This window comes from Dromaius novaehollandiae, chromosome 24 (genome assembly GCF_036370855.1).
Source record: "Dromaius novaehollandiae isolate bDroNov1 chromosome 24, bDroNov1.hap1, whole genome shotgun sequence".
Classification (NCBI taxonomy): domain Eukaryota; kingdom Metazoa; phylum Chordata; class Aves; order Casuariiformes; family Dromaiidae; genus Dromaius; species Dromaius novaehollandiae.
Window position 1 is genome coordinate 1,107,319 of NC_088121.1, and position 27,729 is coordinate 1,135,047.

Here is a 27,729-nt window from a genome sequence, read left to right on the forward strand (position 1 = left end):
GCTTGGATCTGTTGGGGGGAGGCAGGAAGCAAAGAGGTGAAGGGGGTGTTGTGGCCAAAATGCTGATGGGGACAAGGAGCGGAGAAGCAGAGCACTGAGAGCGTGGCTCCTCCAGCCCGACGCACCTAACCCACCTGCGCACAGAGTACTGCAGCAGATGAATCTGCAGTGGTGGGAGTATCTGCTGCTGCCACTCATTTTCTCTTTTTATCATGTTATGTTCATGATATAACTATCTTTATTAGAGTTATCACTAATAAGTTATCTTGGTAAGTCTGCTCTGGGGAGATTTTCTTCCCATAAAGGCCCTGTTTGTGTGAAGAAACTGCCCGAGTCCTGCCCAGGGTGTGCATTGTCCGCGTGGGAAAGCTGCTGAGCTGCTTGGACGGTTAGCAGGCAGTGACATTTCCTTGGAAATAGCTACGTTCGCATAATGCCAGCCAGTTGCTGAGAGCATTTTTGATATCCTGTTGGCTGTCGGTTTTCAAGGCGGCTGTGGCCAAATAACACTAAACATACTGCTAAAATCCACATCCTCAGAGGAAGCAAAACAAATTCTGCATATACTTTGCTGGACAGAAGTCTCTGAGCTATTTTCACGCTGCAAATTTACTATTTTTAAGGGCAGTTCTGGCTTTTGGTGAACCAGATTTTCTAGCTACTGTTGTCCCATGGTAAATGCTGACTATGATGCATGATTTCTCCATGGAGAGCTGTCAAGCTTTAAGAAGAGCTGTGAATACTGCAATATTTTATCTCTTTGGTTTTTTTTATCTCGGTGCAGGGATCGATGCTCGCAAATATTTTCGATGAAGTGCTTCAGAGGACTGTATTAAGCTGTTTGATTTTTCTGCCACATTTTCTTATTCCTCCCTTTGCAAAATGGAGTGCAGCACAGCAGCTAAAGTAAGAAACAGAGGTGTGAACCCACAAGCAACCAAGCTGTGCTGCTGCTCTGAGGAGCAGAGATGTTCCTGAGCCAAACTTCAGAGCAAACAACATCTGAACTGCATAGGGTGCTTTAAAAATGAGAAGTTTCTGGTCCTCCTCATGCCTGGAGATTTCCTGTAGCCCAGGTTGCGTCGCGGTGTTTCTTCCTTCTCGCGAGAGAGCTCGATCGCGGAGCAGACGTGCTCACGATAGCCTTCTTCCTTCCAGCTGTCCCTGTCGCAGCTGTCGGCCTCCCCGCAGCGCCGAGACGAGCCCGCTCTGCGGCGGAGCGCCGGCTCCCCGCGTCCCGCGCCCCGCGGGATGCCGCGCAGCGAGCGCACGGTGAGTGCGGGCGAGATTTGCACTGTACCGGGGCCCCGGGCAGCGGTGAACCCAGGCCGCGTGCCCCCGTTTCCCCGGGAGCTGGGTGCTCTCCTCTCTCCGCAGGAGCCGTCCCACGGCAGCGGCCCGGGCGGGATAACTCACCTGGAAGCCGACCTGAGCCGCGGCTGCGCGGGCCCGGACGCCGGCGCCAGCGACCAGCTGCGGGAGCTGCCCTTCACGCCCGTGCAGGCGCCGATCGCTGCCGTGGGGATGCAGACAGGCAGGTGAGGCTCCCCGGCGGGGTTTGGCGCCGGCGGGTGAGTCCCTGCCGGGGTGATGCTGCCTGGTGGCGTTTAGCAGCCCTCGCCGGTTACCTTAGTGCTCCCGTGCTCACCGAACCCCCTCGCTGAGCCTGTTGGGGTACCAAAGAGAGGCCCAGGTTTGAGAGACTGAGCAACTCAAAACTGTTTCGCCATCAGTTCTAGCACTGTACACACTCGTGCCTCCCTGGCTCGCTTGCACGCCTCTGGCTTCCCAGAAATCCTGGACTGTAACAAGGAGCCGGTGGAAATCGCGGACCCCGCAGACCCTGTGAATTTCAATCCCCAGCTGGAAGAAGCTGATGTTCTGCAAAGCAATGAAATAATCCTGCAGTTTCTTGCTTTTAGCAGGTAAGATCCAAATCGTCATGACTCATTCTTCAGGGGAATTTGAGGTGCCTTTGGGAAACAATCCTTTTCCAAAACTACCCACGGCCTGCTTTCTTGTTTGATTTGGATATATCCTTGTAAGTGTGCTGCTGCATTTTAATGTCCGTGATGGAAACAGTCCCCAAGAGTTTTCTACAGCGGCATTACTTTTCTTTCAAGGCGCTCTTAGAATGTATTCCAATTTTTTTGCTTACAATAGCCACACTGTGATGCAGAAACTAGTTAAGGTGGGATTTTCTTGTAACTACACCTTAAGTTCAGAAAGTTAATGGACAGACTTTCCCTCTGAGGGTGGTTTTGTCTTGATGATGCATTGTTCACAGTTTTTTCCATAGATGGCAGTGTGCTGTGTGAAGGTGAAATGTTATTTTCGCTTGGCTCTTCCATCACAGCATACGGTAGAAGACAGCTGGAGTTATGAAGTTTTTGGAAAGCAAAGGCAAACCATATGCCCTCTGTCTTCAAAGAAATCCAAATACTTTTGATATTACTGATCTTGTCTTGTTTTTCTGCTTCTCAGTAGATGACAAATGCACAACAAGTTTAGGAAGTATTATGAGTTAGCCCCAAAGCACTCTTTTTCTGGTCAAGGGTTCTGCAGAACGGTTTAGAAGTGACGCGGCCGAAGACCGTGTTCTTCACCTTCCAGTTCTATCGCTTTCCTCCGGTCACCACGCCGCGGCTGCAGCTGGCCGACACGGGCAGCGAGAAGGCGGCCCGGTCAGCTGCATCTCCGCGCGTCCTTGTCCAGATGAACAAAGATGGGACCCTCAGCAGCGGTAAGCTCCGGGCCTGGCGCTTTTCAGCGTCCTCACGCGGCACGTCCTCCTCAGAAGCCCTGGAGGTTCTGGCAGTTGCTTGAAAACAGGTCGTGATGCTGGAGCAGGACAGGATCTAATAGGAGGGACATGACAAGACGGATAGTATGAAGATTGCTCTAGCTAGGTGGAAGGGAATTAAAAGGCAGCATATTTGTAATGGGCACAAGGTAGCGTGTCTCTTCCTGCAGTGTGTAACTTGCCCGTTGAGCAGAGTGCAGTGGGAACCATTTTTGAAACACTTGCTTGGCAGGATTCAAAACTGAACTCAGTGTATACAGGAAGCATTATGCTCTACCATCACTTATTAACTGCACTTTATTAACTGCATATACAGAAAACCATTGCGTCTTGGGAAATGTACAGTTTTATCAGGGGTATAAGACATCACATTTTAAGGCAGAACCACCTACCTGCAGTGGGGAAGAGTCTTTCAGTCAAGTAATTCTGCATTTGCTTGTCATATTGCCTCTCTTGTTCCTTCCTCTGAAATATCTATTGCTGACAGCTGAAAGATTCACCTGGTTCAAAGGCCTGCAACCTAGATTTATTTATAAAGCACAGAATTCTCCCTGTTCACTAGGCTTTGCCCCAGGGCTTACAAGCACATTAATACTGAAATTTTATTGCTGTTTTGAGTCTTTCATGCAGTTCATCAGTAAACTTGGCTTTTCTTGCTGTTGTTTTGCTTGCGTGTGCTTTGCTGTTTTTGTTATTGTACAAGGAAAACCCACCTGGGAAGTTTAAACAACAGAGTATCTCAAGTGCTTTTTTGGTCAGTCAGATTTAGGCTTGTCTCCAGGTCGAGGGAATGGACGGGTATCTGTTGTAATAGCAGGCTTCCATTAGTTTATGTGGCATATAATTAAAAATGTTCGAAATGTCAAACCATGAAGTAAAACATCAATAAGTATTGGTGTCATGATTCAGACATCTAGACTGCTGACTCCAGTTGTAGCTGAGTGTATTTAAGAGATGCAACACATTAAAGCAAACTGCCTAGAGTAATCTAATCTGATTCTCCTAGCAGTATGCTTTTTTCTTTCTGTCTTATTAGATTCTTGTCCCAAGAGCACAAAGCCAATATACCATCTCTTGCAGAGCATTTTTAGTTGATAACGTTCCTTCTCCATGTGGAATTATTACTGGAAATTGAAGAGAGGTTCATACAAACTGAGTATTTCTATGAGTAGATGTCATTCCCTGCTTGAACCTGCAAGTTACTGATTGACCGATAGGTTCATTAGATTGAAGTGGCACCCGCACAGAATGAGAAGGGTCCTGGTGCTGAGAACTGGGCACTGCGCGTCTTCGTGTCCCAGAGATGCCGATTTAGCTTAGGCAGCTCGATGCCTCCGAGGCTTGGTTCTCAGCCATGCCGCGGGGTTACGGGTTCTTCCGTAATCCCCACAGCCTCGTGAGAGCGAATTTATAATCGGGCAGGATTCTCTGGTGCAGAAAAGTATCCCAGGTCATGGGGATACAGCCGTGTGCTAGTGCCCGCTAATTTGTGTTACTGCATTCCTTTTCCTGTAGGATCTCCAGGGTTGCAGCTGAAATACATGGTGGACCCTGCTTTCCTGAAGCCTGGAGAACAGCGCTGGTTTCTGTGTTACCTGGCTGACCACAGCCTTCAGATTGACATCTGGGATGGAGACTCTTTGCTGCTTGTTGGGTCGGCTGCAGTTAAATTGAAGGTATCAAGCCTTTCTCCTAAAGCCTTAACAACTGCTAATGATGAAAAAGAATGCCTACTTCATGTGCAAGACTTTTAAGGAAGAGTCTGGGCTTTTCGTTTTGTCTTATGCTGCGTTGTTATTATATTACCCTTGAGTCTTTATTAATCAAGGTTTAATCAGCCATTCTCTTGTTTAACTGAGGCCGATGTCAATCTGACAAGCCTGTAATCACAGGATTTGTCATCTTATCCTTGAAAGCGATGGCAAAACATTAACTTTCTTCCAGTTCTCTGGAACTTTCACGGTATTCTAAGGCTCACTGTATAAAAAAAAAAGTTAAGAAATCCAGAAATGTCTTTATCCAGTTCTTTTAACCTCTCAGATCTGAGTTATCTGGAGTGGTGGTTTAAAAAATGCCTAGTTATTATCCTCTTGGGTAGCAGTTGCAATGAAACCGTTTCCTCAACAGCAGCCTAGGATGGAAATGCACGTGCTGTTTTTGTAAATGGAAACGGATCTTTTTACTACAACTTCTGGCAGATCACGTGAAGCGCAGCAGTGCTCCGAGTGCCTCGCGCTAGCCAGAAGCCTCAGGCACCCGCCGCGCTGCTCTCTGCCTCGCTCCACAGCACCTGCTCCGCCAGGGCCGGACGGCCGTCAGGAGCCACCACGAGCTGGAGGTCGCAGCGACCGAGTACGAGCAGGACGCGCCGGTGGCGGGTGGGGACGTTCTCAGACACGGCGCCGTGCGGCCTGTTGGCGTCTACGTCGTCGTGAAGGGCCGACTTCACCTCTGCCTGGCCAACGTCGGTAAGAGCTTCGGCCGCTCTGCCCGAGTCGCTGAGCACAGACCCTTTGTGAACGCTCCAGCGCTGGCGCAAAGGCAGGGCTGTCCGTTACCTTCGCTGCGTGTCTGGAACTGGTTCGAGTGAAGGTTAATGGCGCCTGCTGTGCCAAACACCTCCGAACGCATCGGATGTTAAGACTCGTATTCTGATAGTCTAAACTCCATTTCAGTCTCTGCGTCTAGAGATTATCGCTGACAGGCTCTGGGCAGCTTCCCACTCGCTGTCACACTCGGGCCCTCTGATCCACCCGTCTGAGTGTCCCTTTGACTGTGCTGATCAGGCACAAGTGCTTAGCTGGAATTTATGGCCCTCGGTATGGCCTTATTGTATTTTATTTAGTCCATCAGTCAGTAGCAGAGCCGAATTAGATGCAACCCCGGTGGCCTCGTCTCTGGTCTCCTGTGATGCATTATTGTCGGGGGATGCTGTTACAGACGGGGCTCTGTGCGCTGACAAACGGTCTACTGAAAGCCCAGCTCCAGGCCGTGCCACAGGAACGCTGCCAGAGCGTTTCAGGGCTGAGGTCAGCTCTCCACGGGGTTGTGAACTGCTCCCGACCCCAGACGTTTAGAAACTCGGCGCAAGTGCAGCCCCTCGCAATGCAGTGCAGCGGGCTCTCGGCTAGCTCGCAGCCTCAGTTCTGGGCTCCTTATTGTTCTGGGTCGTGCCATGTTTCCTTGCTTTTCCCTTTTCATGGCTTACATACTGTTTGCTGGCAGCACAAAAAGAAAATCCATCTAACTTCAGGGTCGCTTCTGCGAGTGCATCTGCGCCTTCTGTTAAATGCTCAGTTTATAGCTTCCCGGAGCAGCTGTACCAAAGCAGAGGGTCCAGAAATCATGCTCTAGGGCAAAATGAGGTTTTTCGGTCATCTTTCTGGGGCAGAGTATTTTAAGCATACCAGAAGGTTGTATGGGATCAGGGCAGCATCAGGGTGTAAGTTCTACAGGTCCTGTGCCAGAATGAAAGCTGCTGTTATCCTTTGTGCTATTTGCAAAATGATTTTATTCTGCAAAAATAAAAGCCTATCTAAGATGACCTGGGAACAGTTTATTTGCTCCAGATTTTGCCCTGGTATTGGGGAAGGCAAGTGCTTGGTGGGCCTGGAGCAAGAGGTGTGGCTGCAGCTCCTCCGAGGGTTTTCAGGTGCTTGGGAGGTCAGCACAGCTGGAAATCCCGGGCCTGGTGTGATCCTGCTCTGTTTAGGCTCGGGACACCATTAGGCTGCAGAAAGAGGTAGACATGTACAGCTCGTTAATTCTCCTCCAGTCGTTTCTGCCTGCTTGTTTACAAATGTCCAATGCAAGGCAGCTTTGAGACAGGCAATATGGAAACAGTGACACTCAATTAGGTGCTAGTAAATAGTAAGGAGACACAGGAGAAGCGGGCGGCATGCAGAAAGCTGTACCTGTAAGAAAACCCAGCCTGTAAGAACACTATTCTTCCTAGAATGTACTGGGTACTTCTTTACGTCTAATTCACTGGCCTATAAATGTGCAGTGACTCCAGGTTTTAAAATCTTATCTTCAGAAGAAAGATTAGCTCTATTATAAGATATCTTAAACTGTCATTTTCATATTTTGCCTGCGAAAGTATGATAAGCTCCTGGGAAGGAGAGTCTGAGATTCATAACCCAGAGAGAGATTTAACTCAAACCCAGCAAAAGAGAGAAGGAAAATGCAGCATACCAGGGCAACAGCTACCCTTTGATTCTTCTGCCTGTGTGGGGTTTTTGTTTTCTTTTTTTAATTGCAGAGTAATGTTAATAAGTTTTTAAAAGTTCTTTATGAAACTTGGCTTAAAGCATTAAGCACCAGAGCCTTTTCGTATGTGTCATGGTGTTTATTGGGCTGTTCAGAAAAACAAATTGGACTAAAGAAAAATTTCTCATTTGAGACTTCATGCAGGTGCCTATTTGTGGTCTTGCAATGAGCATATGCCAAGTGGAGCCATCGTTTTGAAATCTCTTATCGGTTGCAGAAAGGGAAGGCGGAGTAACTTCAGGTGGTGCTCCGAGTCCTGTCGCATAGCTCTGTACCAGGCTCTCTTGTGCCTCAAAATGCTTTTCTTTTCCTCTTTGCTATGTGGAAGACTTAGAGAAAGATGGCCCTGGAAGGGAAACCGTAGCGATTAAACACAGGCTGCAGTCAAATGCATGAGAGAGGATCCCAGAAGTGTCCCGAGTTCTAGAGCTTTAAGTAGTCTTGCCCATTACAGAAATAAAGATGTGCAGTTCCAGTGATAAATGTTAAAGTTGACTCTGTGCCTTAAAACTGCAGTGCAAAAGGTGAAGCTTTTAAAGTTCATAGTGGCTGATCTTTCATTCGTGGAAAAGTAGCGGAGATGATTAGAGTTGGAGCTAAATGGCATCTTTTTAGAGCAGGAACACTTTCCCTGATTTTTTGGAGGTGTGGAAAATGAGCAGCAAGGCTCTTTCAAATACCAAAGTTCGGCTCCTCGGAGATGGCCTCCGCAGAGCAGCCGCTCTCCCTGGGGAGGAACTGCAGCACAGCCCTGCGTCTGCTGTGCTTTTACCTGAAGGACAGAGCACGGATTTATAGGTTAGGTAAATACACAGACAGCTTTATAGCCTCATCCCACACAGCTAAGAATAACCTTTACGTGCGTGTAAATCACAGCGAGAGAAAGGAGACAAGACAATAGACAGGTCAGCATTAGGGCTAGTTTTGTTCAGTTTCTGTAGGCGTGAGAGAAAATGCTAAAACGACTCATTTTCCCAGCGGCAGAACAGTTGTCCCCAGGAAATAATTGTGCATCTTATTGGCCACCTACTGTAGTTTCAGAAACTCGGGAACTCTTATTGGCATTTCAGAAAATGCACGTTAAAATCGGAATCTGCTCCAAAGATCAGCGGTAAATTACTTACAATGTCCCCATCGCTTTTTAGTAGGAAGCTGTCCTGTCTCTCTCAGAAAAGTTGTATAAAATCTAATAGCAATAGGATTCTAGAGAAAACACCATAAAGTACGTAGAGGGTAATAAGCAATGGGATATCTGCTGCTGCTTATTTCTGAATTGTCTGTAAAGATCTATAGTGGGGATATCATTTGCTATTAGACTTTATAACAGTGGAAAAAAATACATAGAAAAGTTTTTTTCTGGTACATCCTGATAGATGAGTCCGCACTGGATATTTTCCCTTTCTTTCTCTGTTGGCTTCAGCTCACGTATGCTTTCTGTAGCAATAGTGACGAATACGGAGATGGTCATGGAAACACGGGATGGCCCCAGTGCAGTCTTGATGAGGAAAGAACCATTTTTAGGCCGGCCCCATCGGAGTTGGTATCTTAGCTCTGGGCTTTGATAGCAATGCCTGCCTGCGCAGCTACAGTCCATTTCCATAAGCTGCTGACATATATTCCAAATTGAAATGGCTTAGTTGCTGGATTAGAAGCAGGAGGAAAGAGTCAGTTGAAGTCTGAATTTGATTTCATTTTTCAGCAAAGCTTTTAAACTTTGAGAAATTTTGCAAAGTTCCTGTGAGGCCATCGCTGAATGGAAACGGTGCAGCTGCCAATTCTTTTAGGATTGTTTTTAACTTGATTTAAAGCAGCAAGGCGTATGTGTGTGGAATTGCATCTGTGGATGCACAGTGCCTCTGCGCCTTAAATCCTTCTCACTACAATGGCAAGCGAAGGAAGCTTTTTGCACTGTCTGCAGCGAGGATCTCGGAACGTTCCTGTCTGCCAGCAATCAAAGCAACTTGCATGCAAAAGAGCCTAAAGATGTCTGCTTTGATTTACTTTGCTGCAGGGTAGTGAGTTTAGGAAGATGTTTTTGGCTTTTTATGAAGACTTTTTTCAGTTTGCTGCATGATGTTTTTGGGGAGTATTCCAGGGTGAGAGCTCCCAGCTGGAGCAGCGCTGGTGCGGGAGGGTGCTGAAGGGAGCCAGAAGGATCCGGTCCTCCTGCACGCAGTGTGGCCAGGCTGAAATCCCGAAGGCTGCTGGCCGCGGTGCGGGGTGGTGCCGGCCGCTTATCCCTGTGCTCTCTGCTCCGTGCAGGCCACCTCTGCGAGGAGCGGCTGCAGAAACCGAGATCCTTGCCCCCGTCCCGCTCCCGCGTCGTGCCGTCGCAGGGCAGCGCCGGCGGCTTTCCGGGCGGCAGCTTGTTCTCCGTGGGCGCGGAAGCGGGTAAGTCCTGCCGGTCCGTGACCGAGCTCAGGCCCTCTGGGTGCTGTTCAGGGTGGCAAGGGCGCTGGCAGAGCCAAGGCCCAAGCTCGGGGTGCTTCGGGCTCTGCCCTGTGTGGTGGCCTCAGTCCAGCGTTTCTGCTGTTGTGAGATGGCTGGTGTTAGTGCAGCACTGGGGTTTTGTTCCAGTTGTATTTTGGGCCATCCAGCCGTGAGTCGGCAGCCCGTTACAGAGCTGCAAATGCTCCGAGCCCCGTGTTTGCTGGGTCAGTGCTTAACTATGCACCAACCTCGCATGCTGCTGAATTCCCTTGTTTCCCCTTGTCAGTGTCCAACGTAGCAGAAGGCTGTTAGGTTGTACAGGTTTTCCTGTATGATTGCGTTTCACCTCCCGGGCAGCGCGGGCCTCCCTCCCCGCGGAGAGCCGGCATCCTCGGCCTGCGGGCGCCGCGTGCCGTCGGAGGCACCCGAGGGCGAGCGGCCCGGCCTGCCGGGGCCGTGGGCTCCCCGGGCTCAACGTCCCGCGCGCCTCTGCCCCGGCGCAGGCAGGCCCGTGGCGCGGGCCCGGCGGCTGGCCGACGTGGACGGCGAGCTGGCGGCCCTGCTGTGCAGCCGCCGGCGGGAGGGCAGCGCGGCCCGGCAGCCCGGCCCCCGCGAGGCCCCGGCCGTGCGCCGGCGCAAGGCGGAGCGCATGGCGCTGGTGCGGCAGCGGGAAGCGCAGGAGGAGGAGGAGGACGGCGGCGGGAGGAAGCCCCGCGTCGCGGTGAGGACGGCGGCGGTGGCGCGCGCGGTCGGGACGGGGTGGGAGCGCGGAGGGGCCGCTCCTGCTCACGGCCTCCGCCCGCCTCGCAGGGCGGTCACGAGCAGCGGCTCCAGCACTCCCGGGACCTGCAGGTCATCGACGCCTACCGGGAGCGCATCAAAGCCGAGAGCATCTCCCACATGCTGCGCCAGGCCATCACCGCGACCCACACCGTGTACGCCGTGCTGGGCACGGCCGAGTTCTTTGAGTTCGCGCTGAAGAACCCCTACAACATCCAGCACACGGTGACCATCGAGATCGACCACCCGGAGCTCAGGTAGCGGCCGGCGACTCTGCGCCCCTGTGTGTTCACGGTCTCATCTCCTGAGCCTCCCGGGGCAGCACAAAGTCTCCCAGCAGGAAGACAGTAGGTCTGTCTGACCTTTGCGGCTTACCCGAAATGGGGGCATCCGTAGGTACATCTGGGCTCTGTACTGGGAGAACCTACTCTGTGCTCCCCGTTTTCTTCCCATCAGCTACAAGCTCTACAGGCTGGAAAGACCAGGTAGAGCAGCCTGGCGATGAGGTAGCATCTCTGCCCGCCTCGGGGAGAGCTTGGGAAGCGAGCTGGGAGTCCTTCCCCACTTTTATCCCTTCCTTGCCTTCCAGCCGCGCTTCAGGAGCGAGGTGGAGGAGGTGAGGGCTGACACGGGCCCCCATGCAGTCCTCTCCTTACAGTAACTCTGTCCCTCCTCCAGCGTTATAGTAGACACGAGGGAATGGAGGCACTTCAAAGAGCTGACCAAGACCGTTACTCCGGTAGAAGAGGACATGTTCCATCTTCATGAGGACCTTAGACCTCGGGTCTATCTGCGTCCCAAGGAGACCATTCACATCCCCTTTAAATACCAGACCTTCTCAGCGGACCCCGCAGTCATGACGCAGGTATACTTGAATCCTCTGCACTGCTCAGGTGCTGTTGCGTAGTGCTAATAACAGGAAGAAGGAAGAGTCTCCTGCTGCCTTTCTGCAGATCTAAACATGGTGCTCGCTGTATACATTTCTCTGCCTCTACTAAACCCTATTTTATGCTACGTCTTGTAGGAAGCGGGTGGTACATCTTAGCTTCATATGCAGTGCCTTATACTTTTCCCTTTCCTCTGCTTCTGGTAGCTGGTATTACACTTCAGAAATTTAACAGGAATGTGATTTTGTTTAGGAGGAGTGACGTAAGTCAGGTATTACCAGATGTTCACAATAAAAAACACTCAGACTTTGGAATATGGTGCCTGTGGTGCTTGCTTTTGTGGCATTTAGAGCCAGAATACTTAAAACACTGCACAGAAATCAGAAAGAAAGAAAAGTTGCATCCATTGCTGTTTTTCCAGATTGCTTTGTCTGTCTGCAGTGGCTGCAGAAGAGCAAAAATCCTGCTTGCTGAGGTCATCTGGGGAAATCTGGTTTGCTTCTTGCCCTGATAAAAGCACTGTAACCAAACAAAACCCTTGAATCATGAGGACAATGCCAGCACCTAAGGAAGTTTCTCCTGTCTTTTAACTGGTCTTGTGTTTCCCAGTGCTGTGCAAAGACATTTGGCAACCTTTCTTTTAACTATGAATTTGAGCCTTAGTCTGCACTTCAGGAATTAAATTTTGTCCACGCGATGGCCTCTGCTCCCCTTTCTGCCTCAGTAGCGAAGAACAGACGGGGAGTGAAGCCGCGCGGCTGCGAGCTGGTAGCTTTCGAGGTGCTAGGGCTGGGAGTGCTGGGCCAGCACTGCCGCTGAGTAGTGCTCCTTGAGCTCCAGCATGAGAGTCTTTGCTCTCTTTGCCAAGGCTAGGAAGTCCTCTCCCTGTCACCTGGTGCCACTACATGATGTTCATGAACGAAACTCAGATTTTAGCGGAGCTATCAGTGATGAGAAAACATGAACAAGCAGAAAAACAACTCTCCCTTCCTCCAAAGCCCAGAGGGGAGCCCAATGAAGGGGAGCAGACTTGCTATCCCAGGAGTTTTGATATTGAGTCCTGAATTCTAGGTGCACAAAGCAGTGTGGAATTGGCCAGTCTGTGCTTCACAGGCCTGGATCCTACCTTCATACCTGGGTGGTGGAGCTGTCCCTGCCGGAGGGGAATGTTTATCCGTACGGAAAGGCTATAACCAAGGGAAAGAGAGCTCAGGTGTCCCAGAGCAGAACTGTACCATAATCACTTCCCTCTGCTTTGTTTTCTTATTTATTGTAAGCTTATGGTGAGTGATAAGATTCCCAGAGAAACTATTGACCGCACGTAGTAGTGCTTCCTCCTGAGACGAACTGCTTTTTTGTGTGTCTAGCAGGGGCCTGCGGGGCTGAGTGGTGGTGACGACGCTGCCACCTCCTCGCCGTGGAAATCTGGTGCCGCACTGACGAAGCACATCAAGGTGGGTAAGCTGCGAAAAAGGCCATTGGAGTAGGCTGAAGTGGACTTGAAAGTTTAGAGCACAGGCTAAACCTACACTTGAGTCTTTTAAAACGCCCCCGTACAGAAGCAGGTTTACAACGAGGAGGTAGGCATCTGAATTTTCCTCCCTGTCTGTGTGTCGGGAGTCAGGAGCACTGTTCTCCCCTGTGCGCTGTCATCCAAAGCTGCAGAAATCAACCTGCAGGGTGGTGTGTAGGTAACAAGATCTTCAGTATTTCCATAAAGAGCAAGCACTGCTGAGGTCCAAATATCTGCATGTAGAAAACGAATATAAACGAGCAAGAGGCTCAACATCAACCAATAAAGCCACAGCAAATGTAGCAAGAAAAGTGCTGTGTTTACAGAGCGTTGGATATTTGTATTTACATTCTCATCCTCTGCCTGCTTTGCTTAAATGCTTCCTGCTCCTCTGTCAGTTACTCTCTCAAAACTGTTGCTCTCAACCTACGTGATTTCATTTCCCAATAATTTCTTTGGCGCATTTAAATTACAACAATCATGCATTTATGATCATGACATTCTCTTAACAGCATCTTAGAGCTGTGGTATTCATAGCAGTTACTGTCAGCAGATTGGGACCTGGCTTCCGTATCACCGCTTGTCTCAGGGAATGGCAGGGCTGCTGTCCCTTGCTTGTGCAGTATGATGTTGTGCTCTTTGCATTACTTCTTGTCTGTCCCCGAGCTTTTCCTGTTGCCGTTGTGTTGGACAGGTCTCTTTCCACGTGAGTGGCGGGAAGCCCATTGCAATTCTCCAGGTGAAGGTGGAAACGCAGCCCCACGTGGTGGACCACACCTTCCGGTTCTACCACCCAGAGCTCACCTTCCTCAAGAAGGCCATACGACTGCCCCCGTGGCACACTCTGCCCGGTAACTGTCTTCCTTTCACCAAGGACCGCACTGAAAATACTGCCTGGGCCTGTGGGGTTTGGGGGCATCTTTTACGTAATAATAGAATAAACCTAATTAATAAACTCCCATCACTCACGCAGCTAACTTTAACACTAGTAGCCCTTCCTGAAGGTGCAGGTGGCATCTCAAAGAGCAAGTTTGCGCTATGAAACTGTCTCTGCTTCCTCGTGTCTTCATGACCTGACCACCTCATGTGACCTCCTTCTAGGTCCTCGCATCAGGGCTGCTTGTCTTGTTGTAGAACTGGTGCCACCAAATAGCTGAGCCTGGCATAGGGGGTGCTGGTTCTCCATGGCAGTGTGGTGATGCAGAGTAGTAAAAATAGATAATAGTGGCAGTAAACAGAGAAAATACTAATGTTTTCTCACGTATTTTTTCTTCCTAGGTGCACCGGCAGGGATGCCAGGTGGGGAACCCGAGATGTATGTTCGCTGCAGTGACCCTAACGTCATTTGCGAAACCAAACATATGGTACCAGTTACAAAAGTCAAACTGATGTCTGAATGTATCCTTCTGCTATGGCTTGTTTTAATCAGCACAGAAATGCCTCCCACCGATGGAAGCCTCTAGATCTGTCAGTGTATAGTGATGAAATCCTGGCTTTTATTAAACTGAAATTGGCCTTTCTTTCCCAATTAAAATGAGCTGCATTTTTTTGCAGTGGAAGCTCAAAATTGCACCTTATCACATCATGCAGCAGCCTGTACTAGTTTGTTCTTTTGAGGAAATACTAAATGATTCAAAATGCTGGTAAAAAGAAGCCTTTTATCAAGGTGCTACAAGTATATTTTTGTCTAATTGAGAGTGTCTGCAGCTGTTGGGAAGGAGTGAAATGGAGTAACAAGGTGTCCTCTCTAAATGAACAGTAAAGTTGCTGTCCAAAGCTAGGCTGTTTTTTCTGTGCGATGCTACCAAGGTGAGAAAGGACATAGAGTAAGAGAGCATGAGAGAGAGATGCATATATGCATGCTTTACCTTCTGATTGCCTTCTCATATTTTCCTGTAGCGCAAATATTTCAACATCTGTTCTGGCCTGTTTCTCTCCTGGCTTGATGCGAAAGCACATTGAAAATTAATACCGGTCTTTTTATTTACCTCGTTACTCTTTTGACCAAACCTGGAAAGTTCATGACTTAAGTCACTTTGTGTTTCTTCCCAAGTGTAGCTTTTGTTTTGTAATTACTAGCTAAGATTGGAAGTTTCCTGGGCTTTCTTTTCAGCTGCTTGTGATTGAAATGAAAAATAAATTTGTGTATATAAATGTGGATGATAATGAAGGGAATGTGCTAATTGGCATTGCAGAAATGCATTAGTATGGTAATTGGATTATGGCGTGTTAGAAAACTTGGGGAAAATTTGCCAAAATTTAATTACAGATGCGGACCTGGAATGTGATAGTCATTTGTGTCCTATTCTGTAATTAAAAATACTGGAAGAGCTCATTCAAGCTGTATAATAACTAAATAAAAGAGTTTAACTGGATCCTGAAAGCTTCTGCTTTTGTAAGTGGGAGATGCATATATTTTTATATATATATATATATATGTGTGTGTGTGTGTGTGTGTATGTGTATATATATATATATTTTTTTTGTGGAAGAGAAACCCTGGAGTCCTCATTAGCTGGTTTGATCTCTGGGTTAACGGTTCTAATAATGTTCTGATTTCTGTACTCAGGGTCCAGGGGAACCACAGGACGTGTTCTTAAAAGTAGCTGGAGGACCAAGCCCGCAGATCAAAAAATTCTTTGTTGCTATTTATACGTAAGTAGGAGAATCCAGAAAGTAAAAAAGAAACAGTTACCTGAAGAGCACGACAGAGCAGAAAGGAGAGAATTCATGTGAAAGCTCTTGCTCACTGTTTCCCATACCTGACATATTTCTCTGACAAGCAGAAACCTGGACAGAAGGCTTCGTGATTGTCTTGAAATATGTTTGCAAGACTGGGCTTGCTATGGAAAAAAACTTTGATATTTTCTTTTTCTATAAATAAACTGTCTCCCATGGCAAGACCGTTTCCAGTATGCAAGCTGATTCATTAAAAGCCAGCTGGGTTATCTCTGTCAGATGACAGCGTTAGGTTAGCTTTAGAAATCGGCTAGACTGCAACAAGGTCTTTTACCCCAAGTTCAGCCTTCTGCTCTGGGCAGCCAACGCCTGTATCCAAGCAAAGCGCTTTTTTCTGTGGCGGTGCAGTTCTTGGGAGGGTGTTTAGCCTAGAAGCCCAAGTCCCTGTTTTGTTTCACTGACTCATTTTGAAAGCATCTTGCCAATGTCTCTTCTAAAAGCCGCGATATGCGTCTCTTTTGCTGCTGCAGGGACGCCTGGCTTGCTGCTCCCGTCCAGATCTGGCAGTTCTACCTCCACTCCCTGCAGCGTGTGGATGTTAGCTGCGTAGCGGGGCAGCTGACCCGCCTCTCCTTGGTGCTCCGGGGCACCCAGGCCGTCAGGAAGGTGCAGGCCTACACCTCGCATCCCCACGAGCTGAAGGTAACCTCGGCCACGAAGCCGAGCCTGTTCTCTTCTAATGCAGCTTTCCTTCCTCGGAACAGAGAGGAGCTTTTTGGTTGGAGGAGTCTATGCGTCGGGGTGAGCTAAAGCTTTGTGAAATCCTTCACGACTGTAATTAGTAGTGGACTTTTGCTGACAATCCTAGTGGAAATAACCCCTCTGCAGTGAAACATATCCCATTTGGAATTATGAACAACTTACTGCCATAAAGTGTTTGTGATAATTATCTTTTGATTAAAGCCGTCGTGTGTAGAATCATTGGTACAAAACCCCAGAGGGCAAATTATCTGTGTTAATGAGACCATCTGAAGACTAATAATTTCTTTAGAATTCATTTAGTCATAATTGTAAATGTGAAGGCAGAAAAACTCCATTACTGTCCCATAAACAAAGGAAAAAGCCATATTGCTGAACTCTTTCCTCTTGAAAACTGAACAAGGAGATGAATCCCATAGAGCTGAGGAGGAGTTTGTTTACTACAAGTGTTTGTTTTCTTTCCATTTAAAGGAATGATTCAGCAGCTCGCTGTTAAGGAGGGGTGCAATACTGCGAACAGGCAGGTATTGCTAAAGTGAGTTTTCAGGCTGCGTTATGGCCCGGTGCTCCAGAGCTGCCTGCCTTTAGAGCAGCTCCTCTTATTCCTGTGGGCTCTGAAGTATCACCGCAAAATAGCGTTCCTTTTGCTCCGTTTCTTCGGCTGTTCAGCCTCAGGCGCCTGCAGCCCGGTTTCTGTGCCTCTTGGCTCCTGCGCAAGAGCCGAGGGGATGCGGCGCGCTTGCTCGGACTGAATCCAGCCCTGTGACGCTGAGGCTGGCCAGCAAACCGCAGAGGCTGTCAGAGCCGAGGAGCCCTCGGGAAAACACACGGGCCTTGCTATCGCAAGCAGAGCTGCCCGAAGGGAGATTTCCTTGCGGTGAATTACACGGTCTCGGGTAGAGGCCTCTCACCGAGCTGTGCAGCCTGCACAGGGCTCTGCCCTCAGGAAGGGGCTGGCAGCGTCCCGGTTTTGGAACGTGGATTCTGGGCCGAGGCGAGGAAGCTCGGCTTGTCGGCAGCTGGGGAAAGCGTCAGACTGCCGGATAAGATTCTGGTGCCTCTCTCGGGAGATTAAACCCTGCTCTCTGCTTGCCTGGCTGTGCTGCGTGGGTCTCTTACCTGGTTTAGAATCCGTTAGTAAGCTAAAAAGAATGAGTTACTTTAATGTGTCAAAGTCTTTCTACCGGCTCAAGTCGGAAGCTCCAGCAACACACACAACCTGTCTTTGCTCAGAGCGCCAGACACGTTCTGCTAATGGGTGTTGTATTGCAGAGGAGTTTCTAAGCATCTGTAGGATTTTTACAAAGGCTGGTTTAGAAAAAACACAAGAATACTGCAGTCCCCCTTGATAGGCTTTCACATGTGTGCTTTCCTGCGCTTTCAGACTGAAGGAAGCATCAGTAACAGCACAGTATAGAACATCAAAAGAAAACAAGCTCAGACTGCCTATGCTCCATATCACATCTAACATATCACGTACGGCACTCTGATAGTAATACTTTTTTGATCCTACAGCAAGCATTCAAAAGCAAGTAATAAGGGTTAACGTTCCAAGTACAGAAGAAAGGTCTAGCTGTTGGTAAATACACCTTTGGCATTCATTTGGCTAAGCAAAGTTCAAATTAGAATTGGCACGGAGCTGCTAACATAAAGTTAGTCCCAGTTTATTAATGTAGGTGGTATTAAACATTTGTGTCATAGTGCACATTTTCTGAGTTTAATCCGTGTCTAATTTATATTCCAACTTGACGTTATGAAGGTGCAATAGACTCGCTCCCGGCTGTTACTTGCCTAGGAACACCAGGCTGGTTTTTCTAAGGCGCTCCTAAGATGGTCTGCATAAGCGTTTGTCGTCTTTTATTCTCCCACCACTTCTCAGGCAGTGATTTGCCAAAGATGGTGGGGGTAGCTTTGAACAAAGCATCTCTGATACCATCTTTTCTTTGTCTAGACCATCTGCTTGTTTTGTTCTTTGTAGTTGTGATGCAGAGCATTTTGAACAGGCCTGTATCACACAGTGTAGCCGTCAGGGCCGTATTGTCAACACAGTATTATTTGCGGTTCTAGTGTAGCTTTTTGATCATTTTTCTTGCGAGCGAGACAGATGTACGTTGCCAGACGTTTGGCCTCCGCAGGTTGCTGCGATTCCGTGGCGTTTCTTTTCTGCAGGTGGACCCAGAAGGTGTGTTTGTTCTCCCTCCAAATGGGGTGCAGGACCTGTACATTGGGGTGAGGCCCCGGAAAGCTGGCAGCAGATTCATCTACCTCAATCTGGTGGACGTGGAGTACCACCAGCTCGTGTCCTCCTGGCTGGTCTGCGTGTCTTGCAGGCAGCCTCTGCTTTCTAAGGTACGCTAGCTCTTGCAGTGGAAAAACGCGATGGCCTGGGACCCAGCCGGACTGGGAGTCTCAGTCCTGGCAGTAGCCTGGAGCTGTCTGCCACCTGTAACTTTATTTACCTCTGTCTGCTTGGCACTCGTGACCGTGGCGTGCGCTTTCCTCCTCTTTGCACGAGGAGCAGCACGTGCTGGGTGCTCCGTAGCTGGGAAGCATTTTTCACTTGTTACCGTCCTCTGGATGAGTGTGTGGTCGCTTTGCAGACACTTCCATTATTCTCAGCTGTCATGGTCAGGGATCACGAAACCAGTTTCAAAGAATTACTGTCAGATTAGAGATTAACTGTCCTCCCCGAGGTAATCTCCTAAAGCGCTGTTACAGAGAGTAGCTCCAGAACAATTGCCTTTACCTGCTGTGAATCGCACAAACTTTGTGTCGCTGACCCTGGACAGCTGTTGCAGAAACACGGAGCTTTGGTGAAACCAACGGAGGAAGCACTGTGATGAGGGTGGTTTTCTCTTTCTGTATGAATTCTACCCATTCTTCCTTTTATTATTTCTATCTCCCCATGTCAGTAAGGCACTGGAGCACACATTTAGCCCTCCAGTGTTTGAGTAATCTCGCTGAAGACCGTAATGAAATGCCTTCCAGACTGTTTTGAAGGCAATTCCACGCTGAGGAATGTCAACTCTGAAGTATACCCAGTTGCGAAATTAAAGTTACAGCATGCTGATTTCTATTAGCGCTGTGCTGGCTGAGGACTTGGCTCAAAGATAGAAAATTAGATTGCTCAGTTAATGTGTTCATTTAAAAAATGTTTTTCTGAAACACTCAGTATTGGGGGAAGTTAAGTTCAGCATTTAAACTGATGCTACACTGCTCCTGAAAAGTACCAGTCAATCTCCCAGGGGTGTGTTTTGTTAGCTAAATTGGCACCATGGCTGTCCCCAGGGAAATAATTTAATTAGTTGGAGAATTAGTTGGCTGGTCCCAGCTGCTCCCCTTGCCCTTTGTCATTTGGTCTCCTAATTACTTCTGTGAACGTGGAGGTGCAAACTGCAACTTGAGGGAGATGCTTTCCCTCAAAGGTTGCTTATTCTTACCCAGTGGTAGAAAGCAAAGTGAAATACAGAGAAGGTGAGAGGAAGAGAGGAGAGGATAAGGCCATGTGCCCTCCCAAAATGCCGCTACGCAGGGCAGCTCCCCGTGTCAGCAGCCTCGGCTGGATGGGAACGCTGCCTCCGCAGCCGGGAGCGGATCTAAGCCAGGGTTGGTACCCAAGGAGGTGCACAGTGTGCTGGCCGAGATCCTCGCGGAGCGGTTTGCGTAAGGCTCGGCAGCCCCAGCTCCGTCCTTGAAGCCCGAAGCAAACCTGCCGGGCCTTGAGCAGCACCTGCAACTGTCCTGGTCAATTCGTAGCTTGTTGCAAGGGCGCTGCAAAGCAGGCCAGGATCTCTGTGACTCGAAACTACTTTGTTTCATGCTCCGAGAATGAAAAATTAACAAACCAGGGGGTTCTCCTTATTTAGTCCCATACGTGATCCGACTTATGTTTTCCTCTGCCCGCAGTTTGTGCTGCTGCGGTAACGACGACCCTGTAGCTTCTTGTATTTACCCACTGCAGGCGTTCGAGATAACGCTGCCCGCAGCAGGGGGGAAAGGCTCCAACAAGCGCATCACCTACACCAACCCGTATCCCTTCCGGAGGCTCTACTTCCTGCACACCAACCGGCCTGACCTGCTGCAGTTCAAGGAGGACTCCTTCGAGGTACCTGGCCGCGCTGTGTGCTGCTTCCTAAAACTTCCTAAAACTTCCTAAAACGCCTGCGAGCCGCAGGTCTTCACCTGCGCTTAATGGCATGATACTGCCAGAGCAAGGGGGCTCTCGGTGAGGGCAAGACCGTGTTTTGCTCGGAGGCTAGCGGTACACATTAAAAAGCAGGCAGAGAAATGTGTTCTGTGGGAATGAGCATCCATTGCAGGCAGTGGGAAGAATTTGGCCCCTTTAGAGAGGGCTCGCTCCGTGCGAACCCAGAGGCTTTGGGGGGCTCGGCGGCACAGCAGGGCGGTGGGCCGGTCAGGCAGACTTCCCCAGCAGCCCTTTGCGTGCGCACATTTGTGAGAGCTGCGTTGTCCTGGAAAGGACAGACGGTGAGTCCGTAGTCATCTCTTCTTTTCTTCTGTGCTTTCTCGCAGATTGGTGGTGGGGAGGTGTACACCATTGGCTTGCGGTTTGCCCCAAGCCAAAACACAGGCGAAGAGGAGATTTTGATTCATATCAACGATCATGAAGACAAGAACGAAGAAACCTTCTGCGTGAAGGTTATCTACCAGTGAGTCCCAGGCCAGGTGCCTGCTTCAGCAAAACAGCAAGTTGCTCCAGCATCTACCAGAGCTTCCCTCTGACAGTGCTACCTCCTGAGACAGCCTGACTTCCACAAACACCTCTACATCTCTCCCATCTATGCACTTTTTATTTCTGAATTCTGCTCGACCGCGTTGTGTGCAAGCAGATCAGCTGCAGAGCACCTCTGGGCCCAGCCCCGCACAAAGGACGAGCTCTCCTGTTACTCGTCTAGCCGATCGCGCTGGGTCTCACTGCCTGAATTTCTTGCGCGTTGCCATGACGTCATATAATTCTGTCTCTCGCCCTTCTACTCAAAATGGGAAGTATGCCTGTATTTGTTACTACGTATGTGTCACAACCCCAGAAGAATGTCTATTGTTATGTATTATCATGTTTCGGTGTGCATGAATCTTTTTTAATTTAAAGAGTTTGCAAATCGGAGTCCACAGGATATTTTTAAAGTATTTTGTTTTCTACATTGAATTTTGTACAGACAGAAGCAGTTTTCTAAACACTTTAATACTTTTTACTCATTCTAGATTAATTAAAAACTGTTGCACAGAATTGACAGTATTGTGGCATTTTCTGTTACTGGAAACCCAAACACGAGCCTTCCCGTGAATGCTGATGTGGTGCTGAGCTAGCTCTGCCCTCGTGCTGCTGGACCTCTCGGTGGCTCCTGGTCACTCGTGCCGAGTGCGGTTAACCTTAGACCAAAGTGACAGCAGGGCCCCTGGGGACCGCGAGCACCCCAGGGCCGGGCACGTGCGTACCCGCGTGCGGCGGCACCGTGCTCGGTAGCGGGAGCGCTTCCCGGCCCCTCGCTGCTCCGGCCTCCGCCGGCCGCCCGAGCCCCGGCGTGGGCGAGACGGGCTCAGGCGGGCGGCGGCTGTTACAGCGTGGGGAGCGGGGCCCTCGGTCTGTGGTGTGAGCGCGGATTCCCACCGCTGTCTCCCTTGAAGCGATTTTCAGGGTCCCGAGCAACAGGGCCTCGATGTGCTGCGGGTGGTGGAGCGGCAGGAGAGCTGCAGGAGGAACTTTCTGGCCGCAGCCCGTAACTACCGCGCTCCCAGGGAGCGTCTCCGTGGCAAACGCGATGCGCCGCGGTGGTGCCGCAGCCGACCTCGACGCAGGCAGCTCGTGCAGCGGGTTGAAGGCGGCCACGGCAGCACGGAGCACCGTGGTGGCTAATTCGCCCTGCTGAGGAGTCTTTCAGACCTGAATGGTTTCTGCACAGCTGCTTCATTTTAATTATTTGCAGAGCAGCAGGCGTCCGTGTCAGGTAACAGCTCCGATGCCTGTGCAATGCTGCTGTGCTTTGTTCCTGGCTGTACAGCCTTCAAAGTGATGCGTATGGATATTACAGCAGCTCATTCTGTTCAAATTCCGGTCTTACAGCACCATTTTAGGAAAGGTGCTGGTAAGCTGGAAAAATGCAGAAATGTGGCAGAAAGGCTGCGAGAGCTGCAGCCGGTGCCTGGCACGAGCAGCGTGGCTGCGAGGGGGCAGAGGCAGAGCTTGGCTCTGCTGCAAAGGGAGAAAATACCGCGTTTAACTCGGTGCAGAAAAGCATAGCAAGAATGTGCATGCCGAGGCAGAAGGCGAGTGCGAGCAAACTGCAAATGCAATAAGAATTTTTCTTCATTTCAATTTGGGATGGTTTTTGCTGCAGAAACAGTGAAGGCTTTGCCTTTTCTGGGTGGTCTGGACTTCTGAACAACCTCCTGGGGAATTCCCGCTAGCCAAGACCCGGCAGCGCTGCCGTCAAAGAGCAGTTGTTGCCCCGGATGGAGGCCCTGAAACATGGGAAGCCCCATGAGGAGACAGGTACCTGCACAGTCAAGTTCTTCACCTGTTCTGGACGTTTTCAACCGTGCTTAGATAAGAAACTATAGAAACTGGATAGACCTGTCGAGGGCCATTGCTCAAAGCTGCACAGATGTCATAACTTGGTCTTGTGTCGTTTGGGGAAGCTGATCGGGAATGAATGTCTCCTGCTTGCCGGGGGACGCTGCAGCAGTGCTCGGAGCTGGTCGCGGCCGTGGTAGGTGTTTTTGGGCAGCCCGCGGGGAGCAGAAGGGCTGAATTATCTCTGCGGTTTCTCCCGCTCGTTCGGAAGCGCCCTGGCGAAGGCACTCCTGGCAAATTCCCTTGTAAAGCAGAGGCGGTGGTTACCGCTGCCCCTCGGGGGGTGGCCGGTGTGTTAATTAACCAGGCAGGTCAGCGGTTGATTGCAAGTTGAACATAGCATCTCCCACTGATGCAAGAATTGATGGAACGAACCCAGCCTGCAGGTAAAAGCTGCAAGTGCGGCGCGTGTTGCACCGAGAGGGAGCGGAAGCGTGCAGAGCCGGTGCAGAGGTCACTTTAAACACTGATCTTTTGAACTTCGCAGCTGTATTTCAAGGGACAAAGAAGATTAATCACTTAAACTGGCAAAAATATTGGCAGCGTTTACAGAAGCGTATTGGCAGTTTTTAAGTCGGCTTTCGCTGTGGGTTGCGATCTCTGCCAGGCCGGCGGAAGGGCAGAGGCAGCCCTGCTTCCAGGAGGTTTTCCTGGTTCACTGCAAACCTCTGTGCTGCCGGGTCTCACGAGTAAGAGCCTTTCCTCCCCCTTCCTTTGCTTCTGTTTTGGCACAGCATAAAAGGAGGCTTGAAGTGTTCTGACTCGAGGCTAATTCTGCATGAGAATGACTTGTGTCTCTGTTAAACCACCCACCTGAGGAGCTGCAGGGAGGTAGCGCGGTGTTTTCCCCTGGATTATGAAGGAGTGTTACTTTCTCGCAGTGTTTCTGGGAACCTCCCTCTCCCCTTTCACAATTTCCCAGCGCTGCGAGCGCTTCCGGGCTGCGAGCCTGCCCCGGGAGAAAGGACGGTGTTGGGGGGAGCAGCGTTTGAGGCACGTGCACTTCATGCGTGTGCTGAAAGGGGCAAAAGCCCCCCAACTAAATGCGTACGTGGTCTGAGCCTTCGGCGCTGCCGGGGCTCGGCCGTGGGATGCCACGAGGGTCCCTGGCCAGGGCCGAGGCCGGGGGGACGGCGCAGGGCGCTTCCCCTCCCCGCGTCCTCCCGGGCCGCCCGCTTGTGCAAGTCTGCCTGGCTTTTCACCGTCGCAGTCGTAGCTGTGATCTACGGCTAAGGAGAGGTTTGCCGTTTGCTTGGAGAGGTGGGGAAACAAAGCCGACCTGCCCGTCTTCCTGCCCCGGGAGGCCGCGGGACTCTCGGCGCCTGCCCCGGCTGCGGTCTGCCTGCGGCGGGTGCCTGCTGCGGCGCGGCGCGGGTGCCGCGTGCCGGAGGGGCGGCTGGGTCGGCGTCGTGGCAGCACCGAGCAGCGCGAGCCCGGCCCTTCCTTCCCTCTGCAGCTGGCTGCCGCCGCAGCAGCATCCTGCGTCACCCCGAGACGGATGAGTCTGGATGAGTCCCGGTAATTACCGGAGAGTAATGTGCGCGCCGGCACATCTGGGGCCGAGAAATTACGGTCCTGTCCCAATATGTTTTAATCTCGTTAGGTAATAAAAAAAAGCTCCCACCATTCTTTACTAGTTTATACTACATTTATTTCTGTTCACTCATGGTCATTAGTACTCAGAAAACATCAAGCACTACCTAATTTTCCGATCGCTCCATTTTCGCTAATGGATGAGAGGGAAATAGCTGAAACGCGTCCTGCTGATTGCGAGGCTGGCAGGATTTTAATTTATTGTCCCGTTTTTACAGCACTGACTCGCGTTTGGCCTTGACGGATAACTATTGGAAATCCTCAGCAAGTTTTACCGAGGAGGAGATTCATTAGAGTCCCTGGGTGAAAGAACGAGTAGGAGAGAGAAAAAAGGAGCGTAACCAAAGCGAAGATGGGAAGATTTTCGGCAGGAAAGGCCGGGGACTCTGGGCCCCTGCCCTCGCTCTCGTCTTCCGCGGATGGCACCGGCTCCGTGCTGTGCGAGTCGGTGGCGATGCCTCCGATGCTCCGTTGGTTCAGCGTGTAAAACGCTCCCGTCGCCCTTTGGAGAGTCCCTGCGCGGAGCATCCGCCGTGCGCGGAGCATCCGCCGTGCAGGGACCCCAAAGCGCTCCGAAACCTGGTGCTGTCGGCCCCAGCGCGAAAGGGGCCGTGCGGGGAAGCGCTCCCTCCGCACGGCACCGTCCGTCCAGCGCGGGCTCGTGGTCACCGCGCCGCTTCTGCGGAAAGAGCGGCCCTCAGCAAAGCTGACGTCGCAGCCGCGCTTCGAGTAGCTCGTGCCCTGGGGACGGCAGCCGCTGCTGCCCGGCTCCGCGGCGCGACGCCGGCATCGTGCGGGAAGAGCTCGCCGCGGGACCGGGCTGCCCTTCCTGCCGGGCCGTGGGAGGAAAGCCCACGAAATCCCACGTGCGAAATCACGGGAGAAAACTCATTGACTGAGTTGAGTTTTAGGCAGCTGATTTACAGCAAAGGATCGATGATAAATTCTGCTCTTTGTTTCCTAGCGTTATTTTGGAGTTTTTAGTGTCTGGAACACCTGCCCAGGCTGTAAATTCAGGCTAGGCATGTGCTTGCTTGATAGGGAGGCTGATGCTGCCGCATCAATCCGCTTGGGATTAAAGAGTTGGCCGGCTGCCTCTCTACCGACCGCTCCCGAGTGGTCACGGATGAATCTCCGCTGCTGCTTTTCTGTGCCGAAGCTCACAGAACCGGCGAGCAGAACCAGCCGCGTCTCCGCTCCCCCGCGCCGCCGGCTCTGGACTCTTGTCCCGGACGGATTCGGGAGCGTCCCCCGAGGACGCTCCGGCCCCCTGCGGATCCGAGCTCCCTCTGCCCCGCCGCCTCCGCTCGCGGGAGCAGCCGCGATCCCCCGCGAGCAGCCGAAACCTGCCGCCGGCCCGGGAGGATTGACGTCCGAAGCGAAGCAGCGTCGCCGCTCCTTATGGCGCGTTGGGCCGGTGAATTAGTGGTCCCAATTAAGTCAGGCGCTGAGCTACTCTGCCTCCCTGGGACTGATTGAAAATGACAGCTAATATTTTTTAAATCATTATACTGTCTGCAGCGCAGAGAGGCCCCTAAGTTAGGTTATTAAAGTAGATTAGCTGAGTAATATTCATTACTTTTCCATACAATAATATTTCTGGAGGATTATGAATGAGTTGGTGCTTTCTGCTCGGCCGGCACAGGCCGGGAATCTCCGCAGGTGCGCGAAGGACCCCGCGTTTGTAGCGTCAGTAAGTTTTTTGCCTCTCCCTTCCCGACGCGTCTGTGCGCAGCGTCTCCTGCGCCGCGTCCGCCACCGGAGCCCCGAGCGCTGGCGCCAGCCGGAGGGCGCAAACCCCAGGTTATCGGGCCGTTTCCAAAGAAACTTTCCCTTGGGCTCCAGAAATATCCTTGAAAATGCTGCAAGCGCTGAGATTCTGGCAGTCCCGGGCAGGACGACGGATGAGCGGCGTCTGCTCTGCGCTTCTCCGTTCTTCGGGGTAATGGCTTGGAGGAACAATTGCATTTCTTATTTTGTTCACACTTGTTAATGAAGCTGTCCCCGTTGATGACAATAAGCTCATATCACTGTGCACTTAACATGCAACTTATTATTCCCTTCCCATTTCATTCATGTCAGGAAGAAAATTGGATTCCAGTAATGATATAATTAATTCACCCTAAAATCGCAGCTCATCTCATCACGGAAACATGCAGGGAGGAAACAACTTGGAAAGACTTTCCAGGGTTTTAATAACCGTGATGACCGCTCTGCCCTCGTCAGCGCACGCAGAGATGCTCTGGGGCCCGAGCGTCCTTGCCTCGCCTCCGCGCTGCCCCAGGCCGGGCTTCCCTGGGCGCGGGAGTGCCGTAAGCCTCCCTCTCGCCTCTCGCCTCTGCAGGCTCCCACCAGCCACGTTAGCGTTTGGCATACCGCAGCACCTGTTAATCGAGTATTATATAATTAATCGAGCAGTCCGCCCGGTGCGCTCGTACTAGGGCTCCTGGCAGAGACAAGCGGAACGAGGAGCAGCCCGGGGAGACGGGCCGACGGAGCAGCCCCGGGTGCTCCGCCTTTACGCCTTTGGGCTCTGGCCGGAGGTTTAGAAGTTGCTCCAAAGCCTCTACCGCTGGACTGGGTGCAAGCCACTGAGGAAAGCTTTTAGGTAAAATGGTCTGGAATAAACCTGCCTGCTCTAATGTGCACAGGAAGACCTGTGTGTTTGGGCAGTAGACACAGGCTAAAATTTGAGGTTCGGAGCAGTGGAATGTGGCACTGAACTCACTCCCTGTGAAACGCAACGTTTATCGACCTTCCGCTTTCGCCCCTTAGGATAAAGCGATTCCTGGCGTGGCGCAAAGCAGCGATTTGTCGGGTGCTGCGTCGCCTTTGGAGAACGCGGCGCGAGGAAACCGCGCGGTTTGAGGAACAGGCGCTCGAGGCACTCGGCCTGCGAACGGCCGTTTCGAAGGAGAAACAACCGAGGCTCTTCTCGATATTTAGCGTCGCTGCATATTAAGCCTATTAAACGCTCGTTGGCTCCTTGATGGACCCATGTTCATCATTCCCTCTGCAGCAATCTGTCACTAATTAGAAGAGTTATCTGCACCCGGCGAAGACGAGCCGGGAAACCCGGCCCAGCTCCCCGGTGCCGGCGGCACGTGCCGGGGCGGCACGGCTCCGTCCTGCCCGGCGGGAGCGGTGACGCTGCGGGGCTCCTGCTCCGTCCCACGGCAGCGCGTGCCGAGCTGGGACAAGGACGTGGAGCCGGGTGGAGCTGGCTGAAGGGCAGCTGGACGAGCGGCCGCACGAAGGGGCCGTTCCCATTCCCGTGCCCTTTTCAGGGCCGTTTTCCAATCCGGAGAGGCTTTGGCGGAAAGCTCCGAGCTCGTTTGCGTATGGAGACAGGACTTAGCCGAACGGCGCTGCTGAATCATCTGAACTTTACTCGTCATTTAGCGCAAATACCCTTTCAGGGACT

At 51.1% G+C, this 27,729-nt stretch overlaps 1 protein-coding gene across 4 annotated transcripts in view; it reads left to right on the forward strand.

Annotated features, from left to right (window-relative positions):
• NPHP4 (nephrocystin 4) overlaps nucleotides 1–21,368 on the forward strand; it is a 53,842-nt gene extending 32,474 nt beyond the window's left edge. For 2 of the 4 annotated variants that reach the window (XM_064525377.1, XM_064525378.1), the window contains exons 13-29: nucleotides 1,159–1,538; nucleotides 1,734–1,925; nucleotides 2,556–2,743; nucleotides 4,319–4,479; nucleotides 5,091–5,271; nucleotides 9,335–9,463; nucleotides 10,006–10,223; nucleotides 10,313–10,539; nucleotides 10,961–11,147; nucleotides 12,537–12,623; nucleotides 13,377–13,533; nucleotides 13,961–14,046; nucleotides 15,252–15,337; nucleotides 15,892–16,063; nucleotides 18,290–18,469; nucleotides 20,082–20,225; nucleotides 20,654–21,368. In XM_064525377.1, the coding sequence (XP_064381447.1) occupies nucleotides 1,159–1,538; nucleotides 1,734–1,925; nucleotides 2,556–2,743; nucleotides 4,319–4,479; nucleotides 5,091–5,271; nucleotides 9,335–9,463; nucleotides 10,006–10,223; nucleotides 10,313–10,539; nucleotides 10,961–11,147; nucleotides 12,537–12,623; nucleotides 13,377–13,533; nucleotides 13,961–14,046; nucleotides 15,252–15,337; nucleotides 15,892–16,063; nucleotides 18,290–18,469; nucleotides 20,082–20,225; nucleotides 20,654–20,794 (2,916 nt within the window). In that variant the 3' untranslated portion in view covers nucleotides 20,795–21,368. The remainder of the gene's footprint in view (nucleotides 1–1,158; nucleotides 1,539–1,733; nucleotides 1,926–2,555; nucleotides 2,744–4,318; nucleotides 4,480–5,090; nucleotides 5,272–9,334; nucleotides 9,464–10,005; nucleotides 10,224–10,312; nucleotides 10,540–10,960; nucleotides 11,148–12,536; nucleotides 12,624–13,376; nucleotides 13,534–13,960; nucleotides 14,047–15,251; nucleotides 15,338–15,891; nucleotides 16,064–18,289; nucleotides 18,470–20,081; nucleotides 20,226–20,653) is intronic. The other 2 variants (XM_064525380.1, XM_064525379.1) reach the window with 2 other exon arrangements.
• The last annotated feature ends 6,361 nt before the right edge of the window (nucleotides 21,369–27,729 follow it).